Raw genomic sequence first — 23,866 nt, 5'->3', positions numbered from 1 at the left:
TAAACTCTTCCTTTATCTAATAAAACAAAAATAAACATTCTACAAGGGGTGTGTTCTGAACTTATGAAAATTAGCTTATAAGCAGCTAATGCTTAAGCTTATAAGCATTTAAATTTTACGCAATATGTGTTTGGTTAAAAATTATAAGTGACTGATAAGTAGTTGACGCGTTTGTAAAAATTGCTTATAAGCTCAGCTTATAAACCCAAAAAAGTTATAAACAATAATAGCTAAGGGGGGTTTGTCTAAGTTATGAAAAATTAGTTATAAGCAGTTGTGTTATAAGCTTATTTGAGCTTATAAGCATTTGAAATTTTAAGCAGTATGTGTTTGGTTAAATACTTATAAGTGATGATAAGTAGTTGACAGTTGATAAAATGTAGCTATAAAATTTTTATTATTAAAATGACTAAAAAAAATGATACTATATTTTATCGAAATAATAAATTATACGATGAAATTTTAAAATTAAAATAAAAAAAATAAAGTGGTAAATATTTGGTTAAACTAGCTTATAAGCAAAGTGCTTATAATGGAAAAAAAAAAAAAGTTACCTCCTTAATTTTTTTTTTTTTTTTTTTTTTTTGGCTTATAAACTCAAAAAAGTTATAAACAAACATGTCAGCTTAATTTTAGAACTTATAAAAATAGTTTTTAAACTTATAAGTTCAGACAAATACTTTTTATAATTTTATACTAGTTTGACGAGTTATAAGTTAAGTAAAGAAAGAAAGAAGAGTTCCGGTAATATTTCAATATCAGTAAATTGTAGCTCATTTCCTTTCTCTCAAATGCTAACTTGCACCATCCCACGTCCCAAATCGCTAGATCAACAGTCCCAAGCTTCTTATCTTAACGACAAAACCGACCAATTGGGACTTTGAACATCTCTCAACCACTTGAAATCATTCGCATTGCCCTTATTCCCCCTCTCATTGCTCAACGCGGCAGCTTCCAAATCCTCCTCGATCCCTTCATATTTCAAACAATACGACCCAAATTTGACCCCATTACAATCCTCAATGATCGGCCTACTCCTAGCTCCCAAATAAAAATCACAACTTTTCACATAAATGAATCCTAATTTGATGCGAAGCCAAAACCAACACACAATCCCCAACTTCTTCAATCAAAATCGAACCCGTCACAGGACCTGCGTAAACTTTACAACCCTTTAATTTATGGCCGAATGACATGCATCCATCCATTGTTTGTCGTAAAGACAAGTTGATACCCATAAGGTTTGGAAATAACAAACAACCACTTTCAATCAGAATTTGTTAGTGAATTCCATTTGAAGAAGGATAGTGTGGTAATTTTCTCCTCTCTTTTCTACTTTCTCTTTCTTTTCTTCAAAATTTTCTTTCTTGTCGTGCATCTCCATATTCATCTCCTACTGGTGTGCCACCTTCACCACCCTCCACCACTAGTCCACCACCATCATCATAGCCATCTTCTCCATAACTTCTGAGCCTAATGCAAATCCACTAGACCCATCCACACCTTCTACTCCATCACCTCCTGCACAACCACCTATCTCACCATCACCTCCTCGAAATACATCTCCACGCCCATTGACATCTACACCTTCTCCCCCTTCTCCTCAATAATTCATTTCACCTACATCACCACCACCACCACCACCACCACCTGTATCTAATCCACCAACCAGTTCATCTCGACCACCACCAGTAGCATCCAATCCACTAACGAGTTCATCGTCCCCACCACAGCCAATATCTAATCCACCAAGGAGTTCACCTCCACCACCACCAGTATTTACTCCACCAACGAATTCCCCTCTACCACCAATGGCCAATCCACCAACAAGTCCTCCTTCACCATCAAATTTATCTCCATCACCACCATCTGATCCACCAAAAGCTTCACCTCCACCACAAACACCATCTACTCCACCAAATAGTTCATACTTGATGATAAATATGCTTTGCCCAAGTAGTTGACAACTTGACATTTCACAAGAAATTCTTTTACTAGTACAAGAAACCTCCCTTTTCTTGAATTTATAAAAATATAAATAAAAACACTATCAAAACGCCAAATTTTAATAAAGATAGACACTAATACACAAACCTAGAAACAAATAATATAAATGTTCTAGTAATTGGTACTCTGTATAGTGTTTGTTTGCTGCTGCTCCCATAACAAACTTCTTGATAGAGTTCTGATGGACGAGTTCAATGACTCCAACCAAAGAGAGGAGAAGGGAGAAGTAGCTGGCCAAAGAAATAAGAAAGAGAGGAGAAGGGAGAAGTAGCTGGCCAAAGAAATAAGAAAGAGAGGAGAAGGGAGGGGAGAGAAAAAGAAGAAAAAAGAGAAGTGGCTGGGTAGATCTGTGAAAGAGAAAAAAAAAAAAATTTGAAATGGAAGAGAAGAAGAAAGAAAAATAATAGAAAAAAGGAGGGAAAATTATGTTGCTTTCTTTGGTGACGACACGCCGACACAGTAGAAAAATTTGAAGAAAATAAAAAGAAAGAAGAAAAGAGAAGGAAGCGACTTTCTTTTTAGGCTGAATGCAAAATTACCTTATTATCTTCCTTCAAATAGAATTCATTAACTGATTCTGATGGAAAGTAACATTTTGTCATTTCCAAACCTTTTGGGTTGTCTTTACGGCAAACTATGGGTGGGTGTATGTTGTTGGGCCTTAATTTATTAACAAATAGAGCGTTCACACAGCCCACTAATCTCATCTCACACGAGTCCAAACCCGCTAACATAAACTCCCCAATTTCAGAACTCTCAGGGGGGCGTTTGGTTGGAGGTTATATGAGATTACTGAAGTAATGTCATCTTATATTACTTGATTATTATGTTTGGTTGTCAAATAATATAAGATACCTGTAATCTTCAAATACCAATAGTGGTTACTATTGGTAATATCGGAGGTAATTTGACTACCTCAATTTTCTTAGGTATTCTGAGATTACCAGGGTTATCTTTTTTTGTTACAATTTTATCCCTTATTAATAAAAATTTTGGACAATAATACCTCTACTTTAAAACAAATTTACATTAATATCCTATTTCAATTTTACCCTTGTTTAATTAAAATTTTGGACAATAATGCCCTTATATTTAAAATAATTTACAGACCACCACTGCCACCCAGCCACCACCGTCGATAGCTGGCCAACCACCATGGGCTGCCATCGAAAAATCATCGGAGTCCTTAAAAAAGAACGAGATTCGATGGGAGACTCCAGGAGGCTTCGATATGGCCGTTTTCGCCATATTGATGGCCGAAAACAGCCATATCAGGCCAGATCTAGCCGGAAATGGCCAGATCTATTATGGCCATTGCCGTCCAGATCTCGTCCAGATCTGGCCGATAAGCCAGAATAGATCGGCCGCTAACGGCCAGATTTCGTCCAGATCTGGCCGATAATGGCCACGGATCTGGCCGTTAGTGACCAGATCTCGATCAGTTGCTGATGGGGACTTTCAGAGACTTCTGACGGTGGTCTGCAATGGCGGCAGGTGGTGGGGGTGATTTCATAATAAATTAAAGTTTTATATAAGCGAGGGTGTTTTAATTAAATCTAAAATATTGGGGGTTAAAAGAAATTATTCAAAAATTAATAATAAAAATAATATTATATTAATATTTGAAAACGGGACAATCTGGTAATTTAAATAACATACCCACCAATTTATTCCCCATAATCAAACATATTAATATAACATACCCACCAACTAACCAAACACATTTTTCTAAAGATTTCTAGTACTCTTCTAAGGTAATCTATCTTTCCAGTAATCCAGCATTCCCAGTAATCTAACGTTACTGAACCAAACGCCCCTCAAAATCTCGGAACAATAATTCGTTTTATTTATCTCGAAAACCCGGGGATTCATGAACAGGGAAATTTGACTTTGGTTTTGCTTCATTTGGTGTTGAAACGACATCATTTAGTGGGATCTGGGTTTGGGTTTTGGTGGGTTCGTTTCTGAAGGCGAATTTTCTTTCTGGAGATCAACTGTGCCGATAAGTTCTTGAGATTTTGTTTCAAATCCGAGATGGTCGGACTTCGTAGGAGGGGAGGGAGTAGGAGTTTTCGGCGACAAGTTTCTCAAGGGCGGAGATATCTGGGAGGCGAGAGGGGTCGGTGGTGGTTTGGAGGTGAGAAGTGATGGAGTTTTTGGAGTCGTTGAAGCGGGAAAGGAAGGTGGAGGTGGATGAGTCAGGTGAGTCGACTTTGCAAGTTTCTAAACGAGTTTGGTGACGATATGAGAGACGCTCCATGTTGTGAGGTGGCAATTGATTTATGTCCATGTGAAAGTCAAAGTTTAATTTGGGCAGTCAAAGCCATTTTGCTAAAGCTAAGGGGCAGTTCTATCAAAACCAGTCTTCAATAAACCTAATTCAAATTAGGTTTTGCTCATTTTTCATTTCTCTCGAGTTTTCTCTCTTGGTTAACAGAGAGAGAAAAGTTTGTTACGAATGTTGGATGCGCTGGAGTTTCGAAGAGAGTTGATGGAATCAACGGTAGTGGTAGGTCTTAGCTGGATTGTTTTTCTGTTTTCCTCTTCTGTATAAATCTGTACTAATGCTTGGTTATTTGGTGTGTGGTGTATGAGAGGTGTTGAGATATGGGTTTACAGAGGGGTGTGTGCACTGTGTAAAGGGTGAGCGTATCTTTGTAAGATTCTCTTATTCTCATAGTGAAAATCTGCTTATTGCCCTGGAGAGTGGATGTAGGTAATCTATAAGATTACCGAACCACTATAAATCTTTGTCCCCTTTACATTTCAGTTTATTTATCTGCTGCATATATGTGGATTTTATCTGCTGCTTATATGTTGGATTTTATCTACCGTTGAATGTTGGTTTTCTTGTTTTTGGTTTTGCAATTTGGTCTCTTAAGTTTTAACACTCCAGCATCAACTGGTGTTTCTTTTGTAAACTTTGGTCTGGAATTTGGTGGGTTTTTGTGTTTTCTTCTTTATCCATTCCATAAATGGTGTTTCAGAATGCTCTGTCGTTTAGTTGTTTGTGGATTTGAGTAGGCGCGAGTCCGCAGGAGTGTAGTTATGGATGTTGTTTGATGAATTTTTATTAAGGTTCGTTCCAAGAATTTTTTTCCATTAATCACTTCTTAGCAAGCATCAAGTCATTTCAAGTTTAACATCAGCCCTTGGATATTTTACTTGACGAAAGATAGGTCGGGCACTGACTTCTCTTAAGTCTTTGCTTTCTAACTAAAGGCCGAATTTTCGGATTTATTTACGGGTTTCCAAAAGTTTGGTAACCAGTCTCTTTATGTGGGGCCGAATTCTCCGAATCACATGTATCTTTTTGTGATTGAATTGATACCCCTGATTTCATAAACTTACTACCAATTTTAAGCATCAAATGGTTAAACTTATTATTTAAGAAAGCATTTATGTCTTTTCTTTCCAAAATTTATAAACTTTCAAACAAAATTAAACCTAAATAAACACTGCTCTAGGGCAATCTAAACACACGTCGATAAATAAAAATTTAAACACGTGATTAGGTCTAAGTCGTCGTTATTTGCCACGATCAAGTAGATCTAGAGATTTGAGGTTTTTTTATTTTATGTTGTCTTATGTTTTATATTCTGATATATTTGGTTTTGATTTTATTTTTGTTATCAGTTGATGAGTATAGAGATGTTGAATATGGTGTCAAAGAAAAATATGCCCCTTCGTTGACTTAAAACAGTACGCTTGTTCCATAGTCTTGATCTTAATAGATTTTCTTCAGTGTGCCGACGCTCTGGCCAAGATGAAAGTGCATCTGCCTGTATTCACCCCGATCTTTTGGTGGCAGCATACAAGAAGCGATTCGGGTAATAAGATCTCGTCTTTGGCAAAGAGTTATCGCGTAGAAATAGGTTTATTTTCCTACTTACTTTTGTGTTGTATTACTATTTATATTAATACATTTTTGAATGATTCCCACGCAAGGTATTTATAGTCCATTTCATAAAGAGTTATAGATCACAGATCTAAACAGACAATTGCTTCTTAAGCAGAAATGGGATTACCAAGAAGGAGAGCTTGGGGATGGGGGAATCGATGGTTTCCAATTCCTCCTATTGCTCAATCATGGCCGGCCAACACCAACAATTTCAGGTGTGTTAAGAATTCCTAAGCTACGTGTACCTCTTTTAATCTTTCTCTGCCTTATTTTAACTTATTAGTAAATCAAATTTGGGACCGAAAAAGAAGACTCTTAATGCCCAGACAGAATGAACAGTTCATCCTCCGAAGCCATTTCTTTTTGTTGACTAAAGTGTCTTATTCCAACAAATTTTTTAAAACCCACACACAAACTTCACCTAAATTATTATTCACCCAAAAACACAACTCCACTTGAACGCACATTAGGGTTTTTTTAATATCCAAGATTTTAATTCCAACAAATTTTTTAAAACCCACGCACAAACTTCACCTAAACTATTCACCCAAAAACACGACTACACTTGAACGCACATTAGGGTTTTTTTAATATCCAAGATTTTAAAACTACCGATCTCACTCAACCCACTTTTCACAACAAAATAAGGGCTAAAACTCAGCTTAAGACCTGCCCAACTCAACTTCGTTCCCTGTATGAGCTGAAATTCCATTTTCAATTTTTTTTTTTTTTTTTTCATTTTAACCCTGAAACATTTAATTCATATTAATATTTAAAATATTTGAAATTTAAAATGATTGTTTTGGTCCGGCACTTCCACCCAAGGGTGTTGACTTTTGTCGAAATCATGCATTCGTCTTCACCGCGCATCCGATCTGTGGATTTGGGTGTGGGTTTGACATTGTTCTTGTGGTCTTAGACTGCCGAAACTCTTCGTACAAATTCATAAATTGTCGATCAGTGGTTCTTCACGGGCCCTGTTTGAGATTTTTTATTTAAATAAAAAATATTTTTTTATATTTATTACATTATTTAAATTAATACAAATTTTAATTATATTTATAATAGTTAATTTCAATTTAAATATTTTAATTGGGTTATTTTGTCAAATATATTTTTAAGGATTTTTTTTTCGACAGAATATATGTATCCCAAAATTACAAAAATAGAATAGTTGATTAAAATGAATATAATTACCCTTATGCCTTAGTGTTTATTTCCCAAAAAGCCCATCAACCAATCAAATAAATTCAAAGAAGCCTAAGCCACCCATCTTGACTGTCATCTTTCTTACCATTCCTTTCTCTTTGAAACTGAGAAAAAAAACTATCTATGCAGCTGCCTATCTCAATGGTTGTTGTTTTGTTGGCACCAGGGGAGATGCTGCGGCGGGATGATATCATTATAGTAGAATTATTAATTTTTCATCATGGCATAACATCTCGGCGATCATATTCAGAGCAACGTGGCCGACTATTGTCAGCAGATTTTGGTAAGTTCAATATCTATGGCCTAGTCGTTTATAAATTTTTGCCTTTCCTTTTCGTTTTCCCTGCCTCAAAATTTGCAAAATCTCCGTTCTTTTATACAAAATTTTAACAGATAATAGGTTATGGGTCCTACTTTTATATAAAAAATTAATATTCTTAAAATTATATATTCTCTTCCATGAAAGTAGAGGTTAAATCCATTAAGGCGTACTTTTCATTTTTTTATTTGTAGATAGGAGTGGTCAAAGCTGTTTCTTTTTTACATTCTTATCAATCATTTTTAATATATAAAAAAACATCCTTTAGTTTTGTATCTCGAACATCCCAGAAGGATCCTCTCTCTCCTGATTAATATAATTAATCAATTTTCATAATTTGTTACTTATTTTTTAAATTCATGAAAAAAGATTTGTCTTTTAGTGCGATTATTATATTAACAGATAATATCATAACTGGCAATGGCAAGCTCAAATCAGTTCATCGAGAAGCCGTAGTAGAGCTCCCCCGAATCTAAATCTTCAGGTAATTCCAGGTCTTGCTACTGTTGTTTTCTCTATGTGATCTGAATTCGGGTGTTTGGTTGGTAAGGTTTGGGGTCTTTGTTCTTTGTTTGGGTGCAAGATCTGGTTTTTTTTATTCCAAATTTTTCTTAATTCAAACTGGGTGTGTTTCTTTTTAACTACTTTTATATTAGAGTATCTGATAATCTTGCTACTATGTTGTTTGTTTTGTTTTTGTTTTTGTTAATTTCTTAACAGAGGTTTGACAGATCACCAGCTGAGGTGGCTCTATCAGCTAGATAACCGTTGAATTTCATTTTAGGCATGTTAGTTGTTAGCGTATCTCTGCCTTAATTGAATTCAACTCCTGATTAGTAATTGAATTGGCCATCATCAACTGCGTGTTTGTTTGGTTTCAGTAATTGTTGCAAGGATGACGTTGAGTTGCGCGGTTTTGAAAGTGGTGGCAATGGTGACCATAGTGGCATTGATGCCTTCTCAATTTGTATCTACTGATGCAGCAATTTATGATGTTGGCTGGTCTCCGAACACTGATCTGCAGGCATGGGCGGACAGCAAGACTTTTTACCCCAATGACTCTTTGGGTTTGCTTCTCTATCTTTATCCTTTTATATTATCTTCATTTCTAAGCCATGATGGCAACAGATTCTATATATATTATTCTCTTGTATGACTGAAAACCATGCACACCTGCCCCTTCACCTCCTTAAAAACCAGAACTAAAAACCATGATGAGAAGAGGATTAGGCTCACATTCCTGAACCCTTCAAACTGTTTTCTTAGAATTTACCATGCATCTTTTGATTTAGTATCATTTATGATTCTAGGAAAAATTGTTTTACTTCCCCTTGGTAAACAATCTTTTTCTTGACTTCTTTTGATAAGTTTGCAGCTCGGTTGGAAATAATCCTCATTTTTCTCGATACCTTTCTTCAACTGATTCCTACAATGTTGCGACATAAAAATCTATCTTCGTCTTAATACTTGTGGCTGTATGTGGGCATAGATAAAAATAGGAAAAGAAGGCTTGTTTTGTGAATCTGGAGTGGGTTTTTTTAAGGCCCTGGGAACCTCATGATGGGCTTGTGTATTTGAGCCATCGGAGCTATGTTTATTTGCTCTTTCTTTCCCTTTTTTCCTTCGTTTTTCTTTGCTGGATTAATGGATAATTTTTTTGTTGTGTTAGTTTTATCGCTTTGCTTGGCTATGATAGAATAGAAATTTGTCTATCAATAAAATTGATTGAGAACAACTAACAGGAACATAGTAGCTCTGCAGTTTATCCTAATTGATATGTCAAAGAGCTTATAATCTACTATATCAGTGAATGAACTTGTTATCCCCTTTAGCAAAGAGATTAAGGAATTTGTTATTTGTTATGAAAATGAACGCTAGAATTAAGAACCCGATTATCTCTTAAAACAGGAACTTTAGTACGTGAGCTTTCTCTGTTCTTAGAACAGAGAACATTAGAATGAGACCCTAAATGCCCGTTTGTAGAATTTGCAGACCTGCACCTTCACCTCCTTGAACCAGAACTAAACACCATGGAATTCAGAATCACCAGCACCATCACCTAATCAGTCTGTATTCAAGAGTTTGTCTGTAGCTTGTTACAAATGGATATACAGAAATTAGGAGTATTCAAGAAAGACTGGCTTTACATATGCAAGAGTTAGGAGTATTCAAGAGGATAACATCTAGTAATCTTTTCTGTAGAAATCCTAAGCCTCTATGTTTTAATTCAGACAAAATAAATTTCAAAGAGAAGTTTACATCCTTTGCATAATACATGAAACATTCATGAATTATGAAAACCTCTGAATAACATTGTTGAGGAAAGTACTTTTTTAAAATTAATTCTTAATAGGAACCCCATGATGGGCCTGTGTATCTGAGGCATTAAAGCTATGTTTATTTGATCTTTCTTTGCCTTTTTTTCTTTCTTTTTCTTTCATGGATTAATGGACAATTATTCTGTTGTGTTAGTTTTATGGCTTTGCTTGGCTATGATAATAACAATTATCATGTCTTCTTGGAACAGTGTTCAAATACACGCCGGAGTATAATGTTCTGGAAGTCACCCAACTTGCATTCATGAATTGCCTAACTACAAACCCAGTTAGTGAATATAATAGTGGTCCTACCATGATCAAGCTTGGTGAACCAGGAACACGATTCTTCATCTCTGGTGGACCTGAGAGCTGCTTAATTAAGCTCTCCATTGATGTGGTCTCTCTCCCAGTCTAGGCTCGCCAGTGACAAGACCAGCAACTGTTGCCCACAGCAAAAGCTTTTGTTTTATACGGTGAAGTTAAACGGAGGTCCTGCTGGTCTTGATGGTTCAACTAGGGTTTAGGGTCATGGGAATAGCTTTGATGAGGTTTTGGTTCTATGTAATCACGGAGTAATTTGGTTGTATGTAAATGGGATTCTAACTGTGAAGGTCAAACGTTGTCTGGATTAGTATCAATAATCTTCCTGTAATGATAACAATGATCATATTAGTTTGATGAGAATGATAATATTAGCTGAGATTAAAAGTTGATTTCAGCTTTTAAATTATATTATTACTCTTTTTTTTAATAAATAATTTACAAGAGTGATAAACTGATAAGTGATAAACACCGAGACCAATTAATCTGAGATGTAGAGAAAAGTTAAACATAGTAGTATATTAAATGTGTTTAATCAATCTCTGAACCCGATTTGAGAGATGATCGGACTTTTTTAGAGTGGAGATACTACGAGTTCTTCAAGGGCGGAGACGGCAGTGGGGCTGATAGATTCGTTGAAATGGGTGAGAAAAGTAAAGATTGATCATTGATGTGTCAGGTGAGTTGAGAGACACAGAGATAAGTGCTTTTGAATAGATAAGTGCTTTTGAAGAGATAAGTACTTTGGCGTTTCTGACTTTCTGAGTAAAAGAAGCACTTTTGACAAGAATTGACTTTAAGAACGAAGATTCTGTGGGTCACAGTGTGGGCTCCACTTTTTATTCTCTTCCCATGAAAGCAGAGGTTAAATCCATTAAGGCGTACTTTTCATTTTTTTTTATTTGTAGATAGGAGTCTTATCAATCATTTTTAATATTTAAAAATAAAATTTACATAAAAGTTATAAGAAAACATTCTTTAGTTTGGTTTCTCGAACATCCCAAAGGATCTTCTCTCTCCTGATTAATATAATTATATTTTTTTAATTCATGAAAAAAATTTGTCTTTTAGTGCGATTATTATATTAGTAGATAATATTATATATAACTGGCAATGGCAAGCTCAGATCAGTTCATCGAGAAGCCGCGCAGTAGAGCTCCCCACAATCTAAATCTTCAGGTAATTCCAGGTCTTGCTACTGGTGTTTTCTATATGTGATCTAAATTCGGGTGTTTGGTTGGTAAGATTTGGGGTTTTTGTTCTTTGTTTGGGTGCAAGANTGTAAAAATCTAAATTAAAATTAGAAAAATGAAATTTACCATCAATTTCCTACAATTTCTTATTATAATTTATAAATTAATAGTACAGTTACAGTAAGGTTACTCTAATTATACATTAATATTATTATTTGTCATGTGGAGAGGGGACAAAATACAATTAAACAAAAGCAAATAACTTCCAAACTGAAACTAATTAATAAATAAACATAATTAGAATTTGAAATCCAGATCCGATTGGGCCTTAGTGGGACTCATTTAATCTAATTAATAAATATAAGATTAAATAATAATGGATGGTGACGTGGTAGCTTGAAATCATCTTTCTAAGAGTTGAAACCAATGCATGCATGGTGACAGCAATCAAATTGTTCTCAGCTAATCAATGATGATTGTGTGATCAATTAAGCAACCTCGTTGTTTAAATAAATAAAATTTAGTTACTTAATTACTTATATTATCAAAGGATTAATTATTAATTAAGAGTAAATATCAAATATCATTAATATTATTATTGATAAGAAAAATAATACAATTATCCTAAATTATAATTACAAAAATACCAAATTAAATAATTAAGAAAATAGATTGGTGGATAGCTAGCCATGAGTCATGGGTCAACTCTTGATCAAAACCCAACCTTTTATCACAAAAAGACTCATCGGTCTCTACTTTTCAAAAGTTCCAACAGTTTGAATTGAGTTTATTTACAGTTCATCACAAGAATATAAACTTAGGTAGTAAAATAGTATTTTAAAAGTCTATAGATATAAAAGTATCATTAAATTATGAGCAATGCTAGTTTTACAAAGACACATACAAAGGCGGCATACAAAGATAATCTCTATCCTTGATTTTCATGATTTCTCTCTCTCTCTATTTTTCTTTTTCCATTTTTTTCTTATTTTTTTCTTCTGACTTATGTCACTTTGTAACCCTCTTTATATGTTCAATGTAAAGATATCATTTTTCTTAAATTATTACTTGGTTGGGAAAAAGTCGTTAACTCATTTTAGTGAAGATATGAAATCAATCTCCAATTTGGTTGTTCTAAGATATGAAATTTTAGGTGCTTTCTTATTTGAAATATAAAAGTAATTGTGATAGTTGTTTTTTAATTAATTAAAAAGTAATATATACATGTGTTTATTAACCGGTTAGCAATTATGTACCAACCCACATTTTTAAGACGGTTGCGATTTGAGAACGACAACGATGGCGGTGAGAGGTTTATTTGCAATGGCGGCAACCATGGCATTGATTCTTTTTCATTTTGCAGGTATACTTGTTCACGCAGGAGTTGATCATCACCTTCTCTGGTCTGATTCTAGTCCTGGAATGATCTTCACTTTCTCCCTCGGTGACAATCTGGGTAAGCTTCTTTCTCTATTTCTTTTCTTTCAATGGCTGCGCTATATTTAATAGGGGTGTGAAAACTACCCTAAACTTGAAAACCGAAATCGGACCAAACCAGCTTGTAAGGTTTGATTCGGTTCTATGAAAGCTTTCGGGTCTGAAAGATCATCGCTTTTTCAGTCTTGGTTAGCTTGTTTCTTTATCCTTTAATGGTTGCGCTATGACCTATATGTGTAGATGTTCACATAACACACCACAAAATTTATGAGTAATAACACTAATATTGTGAAAATTATAGAAAATACAGTTAAGATTACACATCTCCCAAAATAATTTCTTCGTTTTTAATCACTTTTTCTTGAGAAACGTGTTTTTTTTTCATAGATTTTGTTTGTTGTCGTACTTGTGAATTATAATGGTATTAAATTATGATTATGGTATATTCCATAGGTTTGTGATTTAATAATGGTATTAAATTATGATTATGTTGAGATGTGCAAGTAGGCTTCAAAGCATAAAGATTTTGAAGGGGAGTATTTGTAATTTGGAGCATATGAAGGCTTAATTTAGTTAATTTTATGTAAATGAGCTCTGATTTAGTGATATGAAAGAAAGATAGCCTCAAACAAATGAGCTTTAGGACTTGATTTTATTCTTCCATATATTTAAATGTTTTTGGTGCATGAAAAGGTTTTTTTATATGCGCTATGGACAAAATCCTTGTGTAAAAAATTGCAGATTTTGAGGTAAACCTGGTATTTTTTGAGTCAACTTCATCTCCACTCCCTCAAAATCCATTCGATCTGGAAATGGAACTGTAAAGAATCAACCATCTTCATCCAACTGAAGTTTCTTTTTCTTTTTTGTTCATATCCCCACCATGCCTCATTGCCTCCTATATTCCCTTCACCCTTTGTAAGAGACAATTTTGAAGGCTATTGATAGGGCACTTGGCACCTCCAAGATAGATGAAGAGACCCAAATCTTGAGACTCTTCTGAGGAAGAGAGGTAAAACACCTTATTTATTGTCTTCTTTTTAACAAATTCATGTCTCAAAGAAGTTCAACTGAGTTTCTTTCTTTCCCCCCCTTTTTTTTTCCTGTTTTACAAAAATAACAAAAAAATCCATATCCTTACAGCTTTATCTTTACCATTTTGTCAAGCTTACTTTCAGCTTGCTTCCAATTTTTAATTTTAATGGTGTGTTTTGTATCTAGAAGCTTGTATCACAATTAGAAATTATGAAATAGAGCATTGTTATTGTTTGAAGGTGGAAGTTGTGATGATTGAATGGCAGATTCAGTAAGAAACTCCTATGTTCTTATTTTCTTTCTTTTTTTATGGATTGATAATAGGAGATTCCTTTGAATGTTACTGAAAAGCTTGATCTAAAGGCAAGTAGAGTGGTTGTTGATACTTTGGTCAGGTGTCTTAGGGATTCCATCAGTTCATGAAACGTATGTGTAGAATAGATTCTGGATTCTTCAATTGTCGTAGCTGTGTCCAACTTCCTCAGGGTCAAACTTTTTTTTCTTGAACCTCATCACCAAAGATTCTATTTTGGTTTTAAAGTTTCATCTACTCTGAAGAAAGTGGTTGAATGCTTTTATTTTTTTCCATTTCCTCTCTTGATTTAGTAGCATTCATGATTCTTGGGAAACCCTTGGTAAATAAGCTGCATCTTTGGCATCTTTTTTCCTGACTTCTCGTAGTTTGTTAAGTTTGCACCTCCTTTGAAAATGATGCTCCCTCTTTTTGATTGTTATCTTCATCTGAATACTTGTGGCCCTGGATAATGAAAGAAAAAGATTGCTTGTTTTGTAAAGTTGGAGTGGTTTTTTCTTAAGGTTCTGATACCACTAACAGGAATTGTATAGAGAAAGAGTATGAGTCCACTTTGATTTGAATAACTTTTCATCACAAAATGGGGATTGATTATACTTGTATTACTTGAGAGGCTATCTGTAGCTTGTTACAAATGGAAGGACTGACCTTTAATCATACAAGGGTAGGAGTATTCTTGAGACCAACATTCAATCTGTTGTGTAAAAATCCTAAGAATCCATGTTCTAATACTTCAGTCAGAGTCTCTTGGCCATGGTTATTTGCTTTCTTCCTATTTTTCTTTCTTTTTGTTTCATCAATTAATGGACAATTATTTTCCTGTGCTAGTTTTACGATTTACTATACATTGGAGGGTTTGTAATTCTGATACAACTGTTTAATGCTGCTATGATAGAATGGAAACAGAAACTTGTGTATCAATATTATTGAACAATTACAATTAATAGGAACATAGGAGCTGAGAACATTCTCCTGTTGATATAACAAAGACTATCATAGAACAGGAGCTTTCGTATGAGAAATTCCTCTGTTCTTAGAACATTACAATGAGAGACCTAAAAGCCCATTTTTAGAATTTGCACTGCGCATGTAACTTATATTGCATCGTTTGGTTACTGCCTTTGTGAAATTTCACTGGCTCTGGAGTATGTAGGTTATGATATGTTCTTGGCTCTGGAACTTCAGTATGTGTTTGTTTTTTTTTTTTGTATTTTTTTGGAGGTTGCTCTTGGGGTGATTATAGCTTTAGTGATTGTTTTTGAGGATCCTGATCAGGGTTTGTTACGTTTTTATGTTAGTTAGAAGTAAAGATTTGTGAATTAATCATAACAATTAGCTTCATGTTGCAGTGATCACTAACAACACACCTGATGGCTTTCTACTGGTGAGTGCATTGCATCACATAAATTGTAATACATCGGAACCATTTAGTGTAGAGACGGGAAGTGTGACCGTGATTCCATTGACTGATACACAGACACGCTTTATAATCAGCGAACAGGCTGATCTTTGCAGAGATGGCCTCAAGTGGCAAGTGAATGTGAGAGATCCAATGTAAGGGGTCAATGAGGCTCCTTGACCCCTGTGCGTGTTTGTGGTGCTGGTGAAATGATCATGGACTCATGGTTCGTTGCTTGGATTGATGGTGGTTTAGTGCGAACAGTATGGTAATCTTTGCCACTTTTTGTTGTAACTTATAATGCATCATTTGGTTGCTGCCTTAGTTGAATTGATTGGCTCTAGAGTATATTATTGTCTGTGATACCTGGTCTGACATTGCACATATATATTGTCAGTTCTGCAGCTGTTAACTTCTTGTTAATTGCTATTTTAATTTTACTAGTATGAGGGAGCCAACCACTTTATTTTTTTTACACATTTCAAAAGGAGAGTGAAAAAGAGAGCGTTGCTAGCGCACTTCTTGTTAAGTTCTCAAGAGTGATTATATTACTAGGGCTAATGTTGCTCTTATCATTAGCGTTCCTCTGATCATCGATCTGAGGGCTGACAATGAGGGAAATTAACACGAGTCTTCATCTTAGGTGTTCCTACTCCTGGACCTCCAGCTTTTGTAGCTCATACGAGTTCTGGTGGAGTTGATGGTATGGCGATAACTTTTATAGAGGCTCGGTGGTGGTTTTTCGTTTGGGTGTAGCTTGAATAGATGGAAAAGTGTAGTTTAACAATCATACTACGTATTAAATCTGTTTAATCTGTTAGAAGCATGCTTGATCCATTTATTATTATTTGAGTTAAGCATCCATCGGTGGGTTTGTTTTTTAAGGCGAATTTGTTTACGGGTATCAATGAGATTTTGCTTCAAATCGGAGATGAGTTTGAGAGGTGATCGGAATTCGTAGAAGGGGAGGGAGTATGAGTTCTTAAAGGAGAGGTGATAGAATTTTCTCATATTTCTTTTTTAATAAGGGGTAAGGGGTCTCATTGACCTGTTTTAGTAGATGGGCAGATGATTACCCAAGATCAAATTGAAGTTGGGTCTTGGGCCAGGCAACCCTTGAGATATGACCGGACTTTGTAAATTAAATGTGTTTAATCAATTAACAGCACACTTAACCCGAGCTGAGAGATGACCAGACTTTGTAGGAGTAGAGATAGTACCAGTTCTTCAAGGGCGGAGACACACCGGAGCCAATGGGTTGTTGAAGCAGGAGAGGAAAGTAAAGCTTGGTCACTGGTGAGATGAGTGAGGTGAGTTGGGGGACGTATAGATATAGATAAGTGCTTTTGAGTTTCCACTTAAAAAAAGCACTTTTGATAAAGGATTTAGAACATAGATTTGTGGGTCACACTGTGGGCTCCACTTTTTATAGCAACTTGAAATCCGATCTCCTTTGACTTATCTTTTGTAATTAATTACATCCTTTAGATTATTAATAATTCAAAATTCAAAATGTAGACGATGGATTTTGTTAATGACCCGAAAATATAATCGCATAGACTCAACAAATTAAATCAATCAATCAAAGTATCAAACAACCTAATAGATTATACATAAAATATAAACCTAATTAAATTGATTGTGTTTTACTTTTAATTTGACTTTTTAAAAAAGGTAAAGTAAATAAATATTCCATAAATTATAAGGTTTTGCTGCAAATTCGAGATGAGTTGCAGAGTTGATCGGAATTTGTAGGAGGGAAGGGAGTATGAGTTCTTCGAGGGCAGAGATGGCGGCGAAGATATCGGGGAGACGAGAACGTTCGATGGTGATTTGGCGTCAGGAAGTGATATAGTTTTTCGAGTCGTTGAAGCGGGAGAGGAAAGTGGAGGTTGATGAGTCTGGTGAGTCGAGTTTGCGAGTTAACGATGATAATAAGTGGTTTACAATTTAGCACTTTTGGTTAAAAAAACTGAAACAAGGGCTTCAGCAATCAGAAAACGCAATTTCTGCTAGTATACATCTTCAATCCAACATGAATAAATGAAATTCAGAAAGACATATCAACCAAAATCAGAAATTTTTAGATACACAAAAAAGAAATAAATAATAAAATAATGAAGTAAATATGGATTGGCACTCATGAGGCAAGGCGTCAGGGATCAACATAGACGTACAACCCGAGCATTCTGCAGAAATTGCTGGAAATGAAGTACAGATCGCCGTGTTGAGTCAGAGAGATAATGGTATCGTCGTCGTTATAAACTTGATTCGGCTTCTTTGAATCTGTATTACAAGTAGTGTAGCAGTTGGGGTACTTCTTCCACGTCATAGTCTTGGGTGTACCTGAAAACTGCCCCAATAACAACACATCAATCGTTAAAAACAAATTTAAAGCAAAAATCAAGTTAGAGAAATATATGAATTTAGAAGGAATACCTAGAGCGTCTTCCACACGAGCCTGAATGGTTGAAATATCGGAATCAGGACTCCAACCTTTAGATCCACCCGCATAAATGGCTGTAGCACCTGCAGAGGAGAAGCAGCAGAGGATGAAGACAAGCAGAGCGAAGTTTGGAGCCATTAATGAAATTAAACTTGATTAGAAGAAGTTGAAGAAGAAAGCAGTAGGTGGAAATTATGAGTCCAAGCGTCTTAGAACCTTACTATATAAGAAATGTTGCCATCATGACATTATCTCTTTATTCAACTCTACTGACGTTGAATGGATAATCAGGATCGACCCCATTCAACATATTTTCATTGCAGCACGTCACCGCAGTAACAAGAACAGACTACCATTTATATATATATATATATATTATATATTATATATATATATATATATATTTTTTTTTTTATTTTTTTTTTAAAGTAAGCATTTGTTGGTTACGAGAAGGTGAACCTATTTCGAGAAGGTGAACCTAACTTTTGTGTGTTTGGTTTTATAACTTTTATTGTAGTAAGCATCCGTTGATTTCAGAAATTTCATCAACTCAATAGTTAAACTTATCAATAATTTCATCAATTTACCTTAAAAATATATATTATCCTCAAAATATCGTTGATAAATTTTTTATGTTAGGTTGATTGAACCTGAGTGAATAGTCTAAACATCATTTCCTTCAAATTTAAAGAAAATAATCTAACAAACCATGAAAAAATGAGAGTCCAGGTTGTATTTTCAAAACTAACGAGTATTTATTACAAAAAAGACCAAATTCTGATACCACTCATTACAAAAATGTCAAGCACAAGGGGTTTTATATAGCCACTTAATAATTAATAATTTAATATGTTTTGGCCTGGAAAACAAGGTCTAATATGAAAAGGAACTTTATAATATAATATCAATTATCAAATCTTCCTCCGTTAATTGTATGATCATTGAAATACCTAATTATTAATCTATTACCAGAGTCAACATTTCTATTCCCTACGTTTTATATACGTTTATTACTCGTCATTGAATACATCTTGAGGCAAGGTTATCCCGATAACATATCAATTCCGAGTGATGTTATGGGTACTAACGGATGGGTACTAATCTGTGTACTAACTAAAACATAGTACCTGTATTATACGTATAATACCCGTACTATGCTTTAGTTAGTACACAGATTAGTACCCATTCATTAGTACTCAAAGTATTATTTTATAAATTCCTCAAACCGGCAACATAAAATCCATTAAAAATTAATTAAAATTACAATTATTATTGACTTCTGAGTTGGGTCCACAATATTGATCATAAATTGTTGGCTTAGGAATTATCATCGGCAACAATAATTTAAGAGTAATGCTACAGTTACCGATAGATGTGTACCGAATGACGTGACACAATCTTGACCGTTGATTTATTATCAGTTAATATTAATCAACGGTCAGGATTTTACCACGTCATTCGGTGCACAAATTCGGTGTAAACTTTTCAGTAACTCTATCATTTTCCATAATTTAATGCATGTCATAGATCTTGTCCTAGGGAGTAAGCCTAGGGCTGCAAACGAACAGAACAGTTCGCGAACGTTTGTTGTTCGTTTGATTACTGTTCGATAATGTTCGCGAACAGTTCGATATTCGTTCGATAATTTGTTCGATCGAGTTCGAACAGGGGTTGTTCGTTCGATTATGTTTTGCGAACACTATACGTTCGACTAATCTATTCGTTCGTGAACAATCGTTTGATTGTTCGTTCGTTTATTTTCGAAAAACATGTTATGCATTATTATAATTTAAATTTGTTTTTTTTCATTTTTATATTATGTTTGATTTAGTTTGAATGAATTTTTTTTTAATGGTAATCAATAATAAAATATTATAATACTTTTGTTTTTCTTATATATATAATATGTTTGGTTTTTTTTTTTTCCAAATGTCATCAATAATTAAATATATAAGTATATAACATTTTAATTAAAAAGTAATAAATTATTATGATAACTAGCATGACAAATTTAATAACATAATAGATTGTATAATCAAGTGATATATAATATAGTAAATCCAATAACATAATAGCTTCATATTTTTCTAAATGTAATCAATAATTAAATATTATAAGATAGCATTTCAATTAATAAATAATAAATATAGTATGGTAAATTGATAAACATAACATATTGTATAATCAAGCGATGTATAGTATAACAAATTTAATAATATAATAGCTTAATTAAACCTAAATTAATCACACATTTGTATAGATCATATATTACAATAAACCCTCATACCACTATGAATTTATAGGTGTTGATACAAAATATATATGTAGACAGTAATGATAACATATGTATTGATCATATATTACAATAGACTTTCATTCCACTATAAATTTATGAGTGTTGATACAAAATATATATGTAAACATTTAAAATATTTATGATAATTTATGTAATGATAATAAATATATGATAACCTATAATTTTGATAATTTCATAACATATTTAACCTATGATTAATATATGTATGATAATAATTCTGTATATACACAATTATACATTATATATAACAAATTAATCACACATATATGTTGATCATATATTATAATAGACCCTCATTTCACTATGAATTTATGGGTGTTGATACAAAATGTATATGTAGACAGTAATAATAATATATATTTATATATAACAAATTAATCACACATATGTATTGATCATATATTACAATAGATTTTCATTTCACTATAAATTTATGCGCGTTGATACAAAATATATATGTAAACATTTAAAATATTTATGATAATTTATGTAATGATAATAAATATATATGTAAACAAATTCTTTTTGTTTGTGTCATGTTTGATATGGAACTAAATTTGTTTTGAACGATTTATTGTTCTATTTAATTTATTTTGAAGTTTTATTATTTATGATGGTTAGTTATTTTAATTTACTGAGTTTTTATTGATTTGTTTAAAATATAAATATATATAGATAGTTTTTTTATTTTGAAATGTTGAATTAAATGGGTATGAATTATAAATTGTTGCATATTTGTTTTTTAGGGCATGAATTGAAAAGTTGGTGTATATTTTTTATTCGAACAGGTATTCGAACAAGTTATTCGAACAGGTATTTACAAGTTATCGAACGAGTTATTCGAACAGGCATTTACAAATTATCAAACGAGTTAGTCGAACAAGTTAGTCAAACGAGTTACGAACGAACGCGAACGAGCTTTTTGTTAATCGAATGAACACGAACACACATTCTATGTTCGTTCGAACACGAACAATCGAACATGCTTATCAAATGATTTTCGAGCGGGTTTGTTCATTCATGTTCAGTTCGATTGCAGGCCTAAGTGAGCCTTATGCCACTCCCACACGTAAATGAGGTTTGGACACTCAAGCCCAAAATTTTAATTAGTAGTCCTCATTCTTTCGGATTTCTTTCATATTAAACCTCATATATTCATTGTTTCTTCTCCAAACGAGCCAAGTAATTTAAGATAATTACAAATAGAACCCTCCAATCACCTATCATTTCAGTTACGTCAACATTCTCTTTCCTCATTTAATCCACCAAACTCCCATAATTACCTATGACATCACTTATTAATAATCTTTTTTTTATTTTATTTCTTACACTATTTTAATAAATTCTTAAATAAAATATTATCTACTCATTATCCCATTGACTTTTAAAATTACCAAGATCATGCATTTTAGATATAAACATATTTAAAAGAAAATTAAAACATTAATCTAGTGTTTGTAAAGGCTAGATAAATGGGGTGCCACACAATGTGATAGTCAAAATTTGTTTGTTTCAATTGACAACATTTGGCGGCTAGTTTTGACTGTACTATTAACATTAATTGTGGTTGTGAAATTTGACCAATTGATAAAAGATTATTATGTGTTAATAATGTATTTGTCATATGGTCAACCCTTTTGCCTCATCAGGTTGGTTTTGAAAACATATGGATATTATTTCGTGTATGTTGAAGCAACCTGCAACCACAAATACATATAAGAGTTAAAACATCTCAACTCAAAATACAATCCAACATAATTCAAGAAAACCAAAGCCGCCACTTTGGTGTCTCAAGTCAAACACTCACCATCAGATTCAGAAAGACAGATCAAATAATTATATATATATCCTAAATAATTAACCAAATATATATATGGATAGCTAGCCACGTGTCAGGGGTCAACCTGGATGTAGAGCCGGAGGTCTTTGCAGTGATTGCCAGAAATGTAGTAAAGGTCGCCGGGCTGAGTCAGCTCGATGACGGTGTAGCCATCGTTGTATACTTGATTCGGCTTTAAATTTGTATTACAGGTTTTGTATACCAACTGGGATACTTCTTGCACATCATACTCTGTCGTGTATCTGAACACTGCCCCAATAATACAATTATGAAATAAAAATAAAATATTAGAATTTTAACATAAAATTTTAAATCATGTGCTGTGTTATGGTTGTGCGGCGGCGGTTCATGAGGAGAAGATGATTGATTAGTGCTTACCTAGAGAGTCTCCCACACGAGGCTTAACGGACTTTGCCCAAGCTGAAACATCGGATTCCAGACTCCAACCTTTAGATCCGCCCACATAAATATCCGTTTCAGCAAGAGCAACTGCACAGCTCAAGGAAAGGATGAAGACGAGCAGTGCAAATTTGTTACCCATTAATTCTCTGCAACTCAGTGAGTTAAACATAAAAGGAAGAAGAAGAACAAGAAGAAGAGGCGAAACAATGAAATGAGAACCCCTATTCATATCATCATTATATATACTCTTTCCAGGAATGAAGAAATACGGGAAAAATCGAATTATAGCATGAGATTTTAGCATCTAATGACACGTTGAAGAGTTTAAATTGAAGGGTTAAATTGAAGGGTTAGGATCGGTTTACTTATTTGCTTCTAATTTTATAAAACGCATTTCAACCGTGTACTTTTCTTCGTGGCTCTCCCCTATTGGGTTTGGTTTTGGGTTTGCATTTGGATTGGCTGGGTTACACAGTGGGCTCCAATCACCCACAAAGTTGAAGGCAAAGTGAAGAGGCGGGTCCTGATAACCTTTGACAAACTTTCTTTTATTTTAATATATATATATATATATTTTTTGTTTTTGTTTTGTTTAAATATATGCTTATCCTTTGATGGTTGAATTTTAAATAGGCCATCTGTAAATGGAATGGTGTGATGTGTAAACAGATATAATTAAAACAAAAATTCAAAGTTATTATTGGGCCAATCTAAATATAATCACATTGATTAAGTTGACTAAACCCCACTTAACTGATTGCGTGATTTAAGTTTCGGTATACATTTCGTATTTTCATTACAAAATTATAAAAACATTAAATTATATGTATAATATTAAATTTAAGATAACATATATAATACATATTATAAGATGATACAATCAATGTTCTAGAATCTAGAGACCAGACAGTTGGCAGATGATCATAATTTTGTTAATATACTAAGAACGCCACCAAATCAGCCATTCTTATATCTCAATTCATTAAAAAAAAAAAAAAAATACTCACAATTTCCATGGATTAAATTTCTTGTTATAAAATTAATTGAAACCATTTCATGAAAACCAACAAATCATAAATCTACAATAAATTACTAAATTCAACATCTTTGATAAGGTATCTCAATAAGATAATTTTATTTATTATTCATGATATATATACAACATTTCTAGCTATTAGAAAATTATTGTTTTTATTTGATTTGTTTTTTTTTCTTGGTATTTAATTCAATGTCTAACTGAAAATAATTATTTTTAAAATAAATTGTAACATATTGGAAGTTGAAACCATTTAATGTAGAGACGAGAGATGTGAGTATAACTATGATTCTATTGACTGATACATAGACATGCTTTATACATAGACGAGAGATGAGAGATGTGAGGTTTGGGTTAGGATGTAACTTGAATG

The 23,866-nt window shown here is 33.5% G+C and overlaps 3 protein-coding genes and 1 pseudogene across 6 annotated transcripts; 2 read left to right on the top strand and 2 right to left on the bottom strand.

Annotated features, from left to right (window-relative positions):
• Positions 1-847: 847 nt before the first annotated feature.
• LOC116137968 lies at positions 848-7,622 on the bottom strand (annotated as a pseudogene).
• A 237-nt stretch (positions 7,623-7,859) lies between these two features.
• On the top strand, positions 7,860-10,289 carry LOC116138059 (early nodulin-like protein 3). Of its 2 annotated transcripts, none has more exons than XM_031423775.1 (3): positions 7,860-7,920; positions 8,318-8,503; positions 9,964-10,287. In XM_031423775.1, exons 2-3 carry the CDS (start codon positions 8,332-8,334, stop codon positions 10,167-10,169), a joined length of 378 nt encoding a protein of 125 aa, XP_031279635.1. In that variant the 5' UTR covers positions 7,860-7,920; positions 8,318-8,331; the 3' UTR covers positions 10,170-10,287. The 2 variants fall into 2 exon arrangements, with proteins under 2 accessions (XP_031279635.1, XP_031279636.1); XM_031423776.1 differs by lacking the exon at positions 7,860-7,920 and adding an exon at positions 8,146-8,220 and having other exon boundaries at positions 9,964-10,289.
• Positions 10,290-12,568: 2,279 nt separating this feature from the next.
• On the top strand, positions 12,569-15,668 carry LOC116137982. Of its 3 annotated transcripts, XM_031423675.1 has the most exons (3): positions 12,569-12,724; positions 15,403-15,437; positions 15,531-15,668. In XM_031423675.1, the coding sequence occupies exons 1-3, from the start codon at positions 12,592-12,594 to the stop codon at positions 15,609-15,611; spliced, it is 249 nt and encodes an 82-aa protein (XP_031279535.1). In that variant the 5' UTR covers positions 12,569-12,591; the 3' UTR covers positions 15,612-15,668. The 3 variants fall into 3 exon arrangements, 2 of the variants coding, with proteins under 2 accessions (XP_031279535.1, XP_031279534.1); XM_031423674.1 differs by having other exon boundaries at positions 15,403-15,668; XR_004129251.1 differs by lacking the exon at positions 12,569-12,724 and adding an exon at positions 13,482-13,717 and having other exon boundaries at positions 15,403-15,668.
• Positions 15,669-21,338: 5,670 nt separating this feature from the next.
• On the bottom strand, positions 21,339-22,799 carry LOC116137933 (early nodulin-55-2-like). The gene is made up of 3 exons (XM_031423626.1): positions 22,434-22,799; positions 22,120-22,304; positions 21,339-21,912 (listed from the first exon to the last, which is right to left on the bottom strand). Exons 1-3 carry the CDS (start codon positions 22,759-22,761, stop codon positions 21,889-21,891), a joined length of 537 nt encoding a protein of 178 aa, XP_031279486.1. The 5' UTR covers positions 22,762-22,799; the 3' UTR covers positions 21,339-21,888.
• Between the last annotated feature and the right edge of the window lie 1,067 nt (positions 22,800-23,866).

Source organism: Pistacia vera, unplaced genomic scaffold, assembly GCF_008641045.1.
Source record: "Pistacia vera cultivar Batoury unplaced genomic scaffold, PisVer_v2 Contig338, whole genome shotgun sequence".
Classification (NCBI taxonomy): domain Eukaryota; kingdom Viridiplantae; phylum Streptophyta; class Magnoliopsida; order Sapindales; family Anacardiaceae; genus Pistacia; species Pistacia vera.
The sequence above is the reverse complement of the archived record's forward strand: the minus strand, read 5'-3'. Positions and strand labels throughout refer to the sequence as shown.

Coding starts and splice junctions, on each gene's coding strand:
- LOC116138059 (XM_031423776.1), top strand. CDS start 8,332: ATGACGTTGAGTTGCGCGGTTTTGAAAGTGGTGGCAATGGTGACCATA. Junction 8,504..9,963: donor TTACCCCAATGACTCTTTGG/GTTTGCTTCTCT, acceptor TTCTTGGAACAG/TGTTCAAATACACGCCGGAG.
- LOC116137933 (XM_031423626.1), bottom strand. CDS start 22,761: ATGCTAAAATCTCATGCTATAATTCGATTTTTCCCGTATTTCTTCATT. Junction 22,305..22,433: donor TCGTGTGGGAGACTCTCTAG/GTAAGCACTAAT, acceptor TTATTGGGGCAG/TGTTCAGATACACGACAGAG. Junction 21,913..22,119: donor ACCTCCGGCTCTACATCCAG/GTTGACCCCTGA, acceptor TTGTGGTTGCAG/GTTGCTTCAACATACACGAA.
- LOC116137982 (XM_031423674.1), top strand. CDS start 12,592: ATGGCGGCAACCATGGCATTGATTCTTTTTCATTTTGCAGGTATACTT. Junction 12,725..15,402: donor CTCCCTCGGTGACAATCTGG/GTAAGCTTCTTT, acceptor TTCATGTTGCAG/TGATCACTAACAACACACCT.